At 49.6% G+C, this 10325-nt stretch overlaps 1 protein-coding gene across 3 annotated transcripts; it reads left to right on the top strand.

Annotated features, from left to right (window-relative positions):
- On the top strand, window positions 1–8593 carry LOC109378468 (myeloid cell surface antigen CD33-like). Of its 3 annotated transcripts, XM_019634843.1 has the most exons (7): window positions 1–91; window positions 153–545; window positions 746–1024; window positions 1255–1390; window positions 2947–3043; window positions 3341–3422; window positions 7012–7147. In XM_019634843.1, the coding sequence occupies exons 1-7, from the start codon at window positions 58–60 to the stop codon at window positions 7047–7049; spliced, it is 1059 nt and encodes a 352-aa protein (XP_019490388.1). In that variant the 5' UTR covers window positions 1–57; the 3' UTR covers window positions 7050–7147. The 3 variants fall into 3 exon arrangements, with proteins under 3 accessions (XP_019490388.1, XP_019490390.1, XP_019490391.1); XM_019634845.1 differs by having other exon boundaries at window positions 11–545; window positions 1255–1302; window positions 7012–8593; XM_019634846.1 differs by lacking the exon at window positions 153–545 and having other exon boundaries at window positions 43–91; window positions 1255–1302; window positions 7012–8593.
- Window positions 8594–10325: the final 1732 nt, after the last annotated feature.

The following is a 10325-nucleotide window of genomic DNA, read 5'->3' as shown; positions in this document are numbered from 1 at the left end:
CCCACTGCCTTCCTTCTCTTTTCTCCCACAAGAACCCAGAAACCCTCCGTGTCAGAGATGCTGCCGCTGCTGCTGCCCCTGCTGTGGGCAGGTGAGTGGACGAGGGAAGGGGTGGTGGGGTGGGGGCTCTGCTGACCCTCCTTTCCCCACAGGGTCCCTGGCTCAGGATAAAGGATACTGGCTGAAAGTGCGGAGGTCTGTGATGGTGCAGGAGGGCCTGTGTGTCTTCGTGCCCTGCAATTTCACCTATCCCCGAACATATAATCCCTACTGGTCAGACTCTGACCTGGCTCACGGGTTCTGGTTCCGGGAAGGGGCCAATGAAAAGCAAGATGCTGCAGTGGCCACAAACAAGCCAGATTGGAAAGTGCAGGAGGAGACCCAGAGCCGATTCTACCTCCTCGGAAACCCTCAGACCTATAACTGCTCCCTGGACATCAGAGATGCCAGGAGGAACGATGATGGAAAATACTTTTTTCGGATTGAGAGAGGGCAAAACAAGCCATGGAGTTACAGATCTAACTTGCTCTTCGTGCATGTGACGTGTAAGGAATGCACCCTAGGATAGGTCACAGCAGAACGGCATGGGGGTTCAGGACCGGTGGGGAAGGGACACCCTCCAGGGAGGGTGCTGGTGTACAGCAGGTCTGGTCTCAGAGGGAGCAGCTGCACCAAAGCCTGAGGCTTCTCTCAGGGCTGCACCTGGGACCCTCCCTCCTGATCCCGTGTCTCCCCCTCTCATCAGCCCTGACCCATACTCCCCTCATCCGCATCCCGGGCACACTGGAGTCCGGCCTCCCAAGAAACCTGACCTGCTCTGTGCCCTGGGCCTGTGAGCGGGGCACGCCCCCCATCTTCTCCTGGACCTCAGCTGCCCTCACCTCCCTGGGCCCCAGGACCCTCCTCTCCTCTGTGATCACCCTCACACCTCGGCCCCAGGACCACGGCACTAACCTCACCTGTCAGGTGAAGTTTCCTGCAGCTGGTGTGACCGTGGAGACAACCATCCAGCTCAACATCACCTGTGAGTGCTGGGCCAGGAAGCTTGAGTTCCTGAGGTGTTGGGGGGCCAGAGGATCTGGTGGGAACACTCGGTGATTTTGTTCTGGAGGCCTGGCTGAGTAGGTGACTAAGAGGACACAAGTATTGTCCCTTCTGCATTTCTGTAGCTCTGGGTGTGTGGAGGGTGGTGCCTACATGAACCTAACCCAATACATCCCCACTAAGGATGGAACTCCTCTATTCTTGTCCTAGGTGCCCCACAGAACCCCAAAATTGGTGTCTGCCTAGGAGACGGCTCAGGTAGGAAGGAGCCTCCTGTCCATGTGACACTGAATGAAGGGGAGTCTCTGCCAAGTGGATACACAGCTAAACTTTCAGAGTTCAAATGGTGAGGGTGGGGCCCGATACACGAGATACCCCATCTGGCATCTTCCCCCATATTCTTCTACTGCTCTTCTGCCAGGGTGACCCCCACACCCTCTCTTCCCTGCCCATCTTAAACGATGCTCTTTACCTTCTCCTGTCATAAAAGCTTTTGGGCATTTTCAAGTAGGCTTTATTTTTTAGAGTAGTTTTATGTACAGTAAAATTGAGCAGAATGTAGAGAGATGTCCCCTATACCTACTGCACCCTCCCTCACATGCACTGACTCCCCACTGTCAACACCCCTCGCCAGAGGGACATTTATTACAATTGATGAACCTACAGTGACACGTCCATTCTCACCCAAACCTATAATTTATCTTAGGGTTCACTCTTAGTGTTGGACATTCTGTGGGTTATCAAGAAGTAGTCTCACAGCTCCAAAAATCTCTTTGGTTTTTTTTTTAAGATTATATTGGAGAATTGAGGAAGAAAACAGTTTTGGGGAATCGGGGAAGGGGAACATTGTGTTTTTCCAGGACCCATCATCCCCAAGTCAAGTTTTTGTCCTCCAATCTTAGTTGTGGAAGGCACAGGTCAGCTCCAAGTCCAGTTGCACCATTCAATCTAGTTGCAGAGGTGAGGGGTGGGCAGCCCAGCCCAGCATTCCATGCGGGAGTGAAACCAACAACCTTGTTGTTATGAACACACGCTCTCACCAGCTCAAGGGCAGCTCAGCTTGAGCACAGCTCACTGGCCCATGTGGGAATTCAACCTGCGACCCTGTTGCTCAGCGCTCGCTCTCTTAATCAACTGCACCTCCTGGCCGGCCACCTTTGGGCTGTTCTTTGACTGTCAATCCCCCTGGCCCTCACCCTGATCTGCCTGTGGAGCCCAGAGCTCCCCCCATTGCCCTATTCCATTGGTGACTGCATTTGGTCCCCCCCAATTAGACAGTGACCCTGTTAGTGCTCTCTCTCAGCAGTGCCCATCAGACTGCTAGGAAATGATGCCCAGAAACACATCCCTGACTCCAGGTGTTGGGCTCCCAGGAGGCGTGGCCAGACAGGACCAGGAGAGATATCTGGGTCTTGTCTGAAGGGCTGAGAACCTCCCCATTTTCACCGCCTTCTGGTGCACAAAAGGCCACATTTTATCCTTTGTGAACGGGCTGGTGGAGGCCAGGATAGGAGATTCCAACACTCCCAGGAAGGGAAGAGGGACGAGGCCTTTCAGCATCCCAAAACGCTTTGTGTGTTTGTGTGTGTGTGTGTGTGTGTGTGTGTGTGTTGTGTAATGCCCATGAAACCCTGAGCCTCAAGGTCCTGTTGCAGCCAGGTCAGAGTCTGCTGTAGGGAGACCTTAGATTGAGAAGAACCTTGGTCCTAGAAGAGATGCCTTTTGCTGGACAGGAGATGGATAGGAGGTGTCACATAGACCGTGTTCTTCATCCTGCAGTGGGTGAACCGGTGGTTGAGCCCCGGGTGGGAGGAGAGGGGCACCCCTGCTTTGATGCTGGAAAGAGGAAACTATGCCAACTAATCAAGATTGGAGTTCACTCCAATTCTCTCTTGTCTGCAGGGGAACCGGGAACCAGATCAGGAGTGGTTCTGGGGGCCGTCACGGGAGCTGGTATCACTGCACTGTTTGCTCTCTGCCTCTTCCTTATCTACTTCAAGTGAGCTGGGTCAGGTGTGGGCCAGGGGTGGAGAAGAGGGACCTGGAGGAGTTGGGGGTGCCCACAGACAGTCTGGGGATGCAGTGTTGGTGACAGTCCACCCAGTAGCCACTGAGCCAGGCTTGATATGATCCAGTCTGATTCCAGATGTCCAGGAACTGAGGGGTGGGGATCCGGTCTTGTTACAAAGTCTTGTCATGAGGCTGCCTGGGCTCACCCCACTCTTGACCTGCCCTAGTCACTCACTCCAGCTTCAAAGAGCGACCATGTGTCAAAGGCCCTGGTGTCTCCCTTCAGAGTGAAGACCCACAGGAAGAAAGCAGCCAGGACAGCAGTGGGTGTGGACGATATCCATCCTGCCGTCGGGCCAACTACCCTGGTGAGTGACACGGGCATCCTGGCATGCAGCCTGCCCCCCACATTTCCGGGGTGGTCCACAGTTTCGCTCCATTTAGTGTGTCCACAAATGAGCTCTTTGCCGTCCCATTTTTTTAAAATGTAGGTTGTATTACTATTCAGGTCTGTCAGCCCAACAGATTGGGAGACGGTTGCCACAGTTAGTTCCTCATATTTCCCAAGAGAAAGGGGAAATGCCACACCACTCAAGGCCACGTGGGGCAGCACCAGGGTTGGTCAGGAGGCTGAGGGGGTGAGAAGAAAACATGGGCAGGAGCCTTGATGCTGGACTACATGAGGAAGGCAAGGCGAGGCCGGGGAAGCAGGCTTAGGGCTGGCGAGTTTGAAGAACTCCGTGGGCTCTGGGGTGTGGTGGCTGTCTCCCCTTGTCTGCGACCTGGCCCTGGCGTGACTAGGGCAGGAGGAGAATGGTCTGGAGTGTAAGAGCTCCATAACGGAGGTGGTTGGGGTGTGCGCTCTGACTGATCGCTTTAGATACGAACGGCATGCTCACAGCAAGTCCTTACCACCTCTAGCAATTGCCTGTTCCTGGCAGGCGTGTCCCCCTAGGGTTAGCCCAGATGTCAGAACACCTGAAGCACATGGTTAATACATACTTTTTCTGGATTCTCCATCTCACTGATGGCATCCTTGTCCTTGACACCCAACTAGAACCTGACCATGTCTCATCACCTCTTCCTGCACCAATATGCTGCAAAGCGTGTATGTGCTTCTTCTAAACACAGCTCAATAGAACCGTTCCCTCTGAGCTGAGCTCCCCGCTACGTGCTTATCCCGCTGCAGCCCTTCTATCTCTCCTCCCCGGCCTGTTAGCATTACCTCCACAAAAGATCACCATCTCACCCAAGTCTGAAATGCTTCCCCACGCTCCCAAAAGATGAGGATCCGACAATGTGGTCTGGAATTTGGGGCAGAAAGCCAGAGTCACCCCCACTGTGTCACAACACCCACACTGGCCTGTTCATTTGCCTTTAGCAGAGTAATCTTTTTATATCTCAGAATCATTGCTTGGCTGTCCCCTACTCCTCACACACCTAGGTCAGCCTGCCCTGTTGCTGCCTTTCTTCTGAGCTCTGACTTCTCATTCATTCATTTAACTCTGGCTAATGTGGACACCACTGTGAGGTTTCTGAGCACATGATCAGCAATCGCCCATGCATTTATCCTTTCCTTCAGCAGATATCTCCCACTTGTTGATTGTTCTGAGTGCTTGGGTAATATCTGTATTTTCACACATTGTTATGAGATGAACGTAAAATATTCCTCCTGGAAAATCTCTCCTTGCCTTACAGATGGCCTCCTTCTCGCTGTGTCCTCACATGGCCTTGTCTCTGTGCCCACGCATTTCTAGTGTCTCTTCTTCTTCTAAGGATTTAAGTCATTTTGGGTCCTACCCTAATGACCTCACTTAAACTCGTTAGCTCTTTAAAGGCCCCATCTCCAAATACAGTCCCATTGGGGGTTACAGCTTCAACATATGAATTTGGGAAAGGGGACACAATTCAGTTTATAAGACAGACTTAGTTTGGGATAATAATGTTGCCTCTGGTGTGTAACAGTTGGAATCTGGATACATGTTGAAGGTGGAGCCAACAGGATTTGCAAGGTACACCTGGAGTATGAGCAAAGGCAGCTCACTGCCTTTACCTCATAGATGTCATCGCTGTCAAAGATGACTCCATGGATGTCACAGATTTCCAGAGATTGTCATAAATGCCCATAGATATCAAAGATGACTCCAATGTGGTTGCCCTGAGAGACTTAAAGAATTGAATTTCCAATTCCTGAACTTGCCAGCTCTCAAGGAGGACTACATTTTTAAGAGGGAATCAAACTTTATTTTCGTTACAACAACTTTGAGGTGCTTCTGAGATGTCCAAGTGGAGATGACAAGTAGATGGCCAGAGTCTGGCAATTGGGAGAGGGGTCCCGGTGGGAGACACAGGGAATTGGGGTTCTTTCACATCGAGGTCTGAGAGTGGATGAAAACACAATGAAGAGAAGGGGTCTGCAAACAGAGCCCTGGGATGCCCCAACATTTAGAGTCAAGGAGATAAGGTAGAAACAGCAAGAAGACCACTGGATAAAAATAAATGTCCTTGAGAGTATAGGGTTGAGTCCTGGTGGCCAAGGGGTAGTGCAACTTCAGGGAGGAGAGAGTGCTCATTTTTATCAAGTGTTAATAAGCCCAGGAAGGACTTATTAAGGATCTGAAATATAAACACTTAAATTTAGCCAAGTGACATCACTGCTGATCTCAAGAAAAACAGATCTAGTAGCCTTGTGAAGGCAAATGTCTTTATTGGAGTGAATTAAAAAAAGAAGGGAAGGAGAGAAAGTATAAAGACTCTTTTGAGAAGTGTTGCCATAAATGTAGAGCTGAGAAATGAGTCTGCAGCAGGAAATATTTGTACCCCTCAATCCCTTGGAATTTCCTGGATGATAGGAGTGTCTTTTGTTCTAATGAGGTGGCTCATGGTGGATTCGTGGATGGGGGCTGGGCACCAGGAAGATCAAGCCAAAATTAGAAGCTTAGAAGTTTCAGCCCTATCCTTCATTATCCAAGAGGGCAGAGTGGCTGGAAATGGAATTAATCATCTATCATGCCTCCATGATGAAAAATCCATATAAATCCTCAGAGTTTGGGGTTTGGGGAGCTTCCAAGAGGGGGTCTGTATGAAGGCACTGGGAGAATGGTGTACTTGGAGAGAACATGAAAGTCTACCCCTTCCTACACACCTTGCCTTATGCATCTCTTCTGTCTGGATGGTCATCTGTATCCTTTATCACATCCTTTTATAAGCTGGTACACAGCAAGGAAGCTGTTTTCATGAGTTCTGTGAGTCACTCTAGCAAATTAATTGAACTTGAAGAGTTGATCAGAATCACAGGTGACAACGTTGAACTTGCGATTGGTGCCTGAAGTGGCAGTGGGGGTTGGGGTTGCATGTTATAGGACTGAGCCCTTAACCTGTTGGATCTGACAATATCTCCATGTAGATAGTGTTGGAACTGAGTTATATTGTAGGACACCCAGCTGGTGTCAGAAAATTGGTTGGTGGTGGGGTAAAAGCCCACGTATCTTAAGTCAGAATTATTGTGAGTGTGACAGTAATACAAGAGTGAAGGAGACACAAACAGGACGAGTAGTTTTTCATAAACATCTCCCTGTGTGTCCAGTACCTGGCACATAGGAAACCTTTGAGAAGCCAGGGGTTGAGTTCATGATCACTAGATGTGTGACCTTGAGAAGTACCTAACATCTCTGAGACTTAGTTTCTTTCTTAGTAAAAATAACAGTATTTTCCACATAGGTCTATGAGAGTTCAGAAAATTGGAAAGCAGCCAATAAGTCCTATCTTTGTTGAATAACTGAGTAAATGGGATCTTAAGAAATGTTTGCTAAAAGAATGGAAGAATGAGCAAATGTCCTGTCACAATCAAATTGACTTCAGGGAGCTTTTCTGCCTCCATTCCCTCCTGTCTACTCTTCCCCCCCTACCCCCCACCATACTGCCCTGCACTGACTCCCTTCTTTGCATTTCATACAGAGTCACCAGCAGAAGTCCAAGTTAGACAGCCCCACTGACTCCTCAAGCTCTGCAGAGACCACCCCTCCCTTGGAGTTGGAGCAGGAGCTGCATTACGCCTCCATCAGCTTTCGTGGGAAGAATCCTCCTCTGAAGAGCACCCATGAGGCATACTCAGAGATCAGTACCTAGTGAGAAACCGACGGGAGCTTCAGTCTCACCTGGAGCATCTATATCTTAACAGGAAGGGCTACTCCCAAGCTGATTCTTGCAGACTTAGCATCCCCACAAGCAATGGGTTTATAAACAGCTATACACTAGTTTCCTGCTATATTGCAACTATCATAGGCATTGCAATCAGAGATGACTGGAATTAAATCCACACTCTTTCACTTATTAAGAGTAAGACACCTGGTGAGCCACCTTACCTCTCCGTGTCTCAATTTCCTGCTTTGTGATAGGTTGTCAGAAGTTCAGCCTCACGAGGTTGCTATAAAGATTAAATAAAAGTACATGTGAAAAACACCCAGCAAACGTCCCCGTACATGTGAGAGTTTGATATGTGCTGGTTCTTTCTCCCTCAAACAGAAAGGTGTTAGTGACATTTCCCTCAGAGGCTGGGTATATGCCCTGAGGCACCACATCATGTCAGGCTCACTCTCTACCCAAATCCCTTCCATCGATCCTGTCCCTGACTTGGCCTCCAGCATCATCTGTCTCCACTCCGAAATTGCCCTTTCCATCCTGCTGGCCTGATACTAGTCCAGCTATGGGCAAAATCACTTATTAAGATTTATAGAACTTCCTAAAACTAAAAGCTAACCATCGTCAAAATACTGCTCTATCTTCTCAGCCCCCCAAAATGATCTACAAGCGTTTCACTTGACTTTCTAGGTCCAGACTCAGGAAACTTGTTTGTAGGGAGCCAGATAGCAAATATTCCAGGCTTTGCAAGCTATCTGGTCTCTGTTGCAACTCTGCTTGCAGTGAAAATGCAAGACATAGATAAGCTCAAACACTGATGTAGCTGTGTTTCAACAAAATTTTATTTACAAGGGCAGTCAGCTCCCAGGCTGTAACTTTCTGACCTCTATCATAGGCTGTTCTTAACGTCACCCAGTCCACTTCTCTGTCACTATTCCCTAACCCATCAATCTCTGAAGCCATCCTCTAAGTACCCACATCTAATGCATTCCTCACCGTCTCTGGGCATCCACATCCTTCCTCCATGGATTTCCATCACCATGTCACCATTGGGCTTACACCCTCCTATCTCTCAAAATGAGCTCAAAAATAATGCCCGGGTTGAGAAGGTGGAGGGACGCAGGAACTCATAACCTTTCTCCTAAAAAACCTAGTATTTTAACTTAAATGAAAATCAGCTTAAACCAAAACAGCCCCAAATTCTCCTGCGGTACCCAAATGATGACAGGGGTAAAACATTATGTATCAGCTCATAAAGTGGTCCCTAAGTAAACAAGTGGCAGATTCCAGTGTCATGGGAAAAAATGCCTGACGCCTAAGCTCCCCAACCCTCAAACCTGGAAGAAACAGCTGAGTCGGACTTCTGTTTATGCTAATGTCACGCTGGGCAATATGAATCAACCTGTCTGTAGAAAACATTAAAAGTTGATGGTTAGACTTCCAATCCAGGCAGTATGGCATTGAGTCATTGTTCCCTGCTCATCCCCCTTTACTGACAACTATAACCCTGTGGATGGTGCAAGAGACAACCAGAGGAGAATCCTGGAGTGTGGTAAGAAGACGAGTTGGTTTAGGGCCCCTAGAACAACACAGAGGCAGTGCACGTCGGTCTCCTGACCCAACAGAAGACAGAAACTCAGACCCACTATTTCCCAAATCCTGACTGAGATTCAGAAGGCAGCCAGGTAGGTTCCTTCCTCGCCAAGTCCCTCTGACAATGTTAGGTGTGTCCAAGTCTACCCACAAGAGGGATCAGTTGGAACCAGAAATACATGTCCAGGGAGTGTATACCTTCCCTATCAGGCCCAAGACTATCCTCTTCTGCCCAGGACCACTGGGGTGGGTGACATAACTGGAGAAAGGGATCCAGGCATAGTGCCTTATATTCCTGACCCTGACCCTGAGTTTTCTCCTTTGTCAACTGTGAAGACTAGCCTCTCACTTTTAGAGTTTTTGTTGTTATTTTTTTGATGTGGTGCGGGTGGCATGTAGCAAGCTATTTAAAGGAACAGTACAGAGGGCAGTGAACAGAGACAGGGAGCAAGAACATCCTCCTGCCCTATGGCTCAGCCACGTGGGACAGACAGACATGTGCAAAGGACGACAATACCTGAGAGTGAACAGGAGATGTGGAAGAGGGAGCAGAGAGAGGAAACAAGCTCCCTCCACTCATGATTGTGTCTTCCTTTCCTGGTTCCATCCATACCCACCTCTTTGTGTCCCCCTGACCCCAAACTGTGACAGAAGACTCTGGCATCAGAGCCTTCTGAAGAACTGGGAGGTACCTGAGCTCAAATAGAGATCCTGTTTCAGCACCGCACACAGCGCCCTCCCCGCCCCCTCCTGGGTCTCCTCAGGGGCAGGGTCTCCTGGTGGATGCAGCGCCCCGCCCCACCCCCGAGGTGGGGAGACAATCATTAACAGCGCCCAGTGAAAAGTGGGAGGAGCCTCAGAAAGGGTCTGGTGACATCCTATGTCAATGATGCTGCTCAGCAAGTCCCGGAAAATCCAGGGTGTCCGCCATCCTGACTTGGGCTCTTCGCCCTATATGGGCGTTAGCCGTGAAGTGGATGCTGGAATGAAGCCGGATTCAGAGCATCATTGGAGGACAGCATTATGCACTCAAGTGGGGGTCCTTGAGACATTTTACAGCTGTTGCAAGACCTCAGGAGAAATGAGGTTTCCTTGTGATTTTGTGTCTGTCCTCCCAACTAGCTGAATAACTGCAGGCGTTCTTCCTATCTTTTCCCATCTGAACTGATTTTCACTCTTTGGGTCTGGGTCAAGGTTTTCCTTTTTCTGGGTTTTCTCACATTTCTGTCTGGTGCCTTCTGGTCTCTCATTAGGTGGTCTCAACCACCTCAAGGCTCCCACCCCAACTTCTGCCCATGCTCTTCCTGCAGTTACTAGCCCAGGCTGTTCTGAACCCCAGACTCATGAAGTGGCAGGAAGTCTGGGTCCTGATAGGGCTGAAAACAGGAACTCCCTGCCCTCCCAACATTTCCCTACATATGCCTCTCCCTCTGGGTCCCTGCTCTGCTCAGAAGTGCCCACATAAAAGCTGGCTTCCCCCTCCCCTATGGCCTCTCCAGGACCTAGTACATCAGAGGATCAGGCCCCTCCAAGGTAAC

Source organism: Hipposideros armiger, unplaced genomic scaffold (genome assembly GCF_001890085.2).
Source record: "Hipposideros armiger isolate ML-2016 unplaced genomic scaffold, ASM189008v1 scaffold_2025, whole genome shotgun sequence".
In the NCBI taxonomy this organism is placed as follows: Eukaryota; Metazoa; Chordata; class Mammalia; order Chiroptera; family Hipposideridae; genus Hipposideros; species Hipposideros armiger.
The sequence above is the reverse complement of the archived record's forward strand: the minus strand, read 5'-3'. Positions and strand labels throughout refer to the sequence as shown.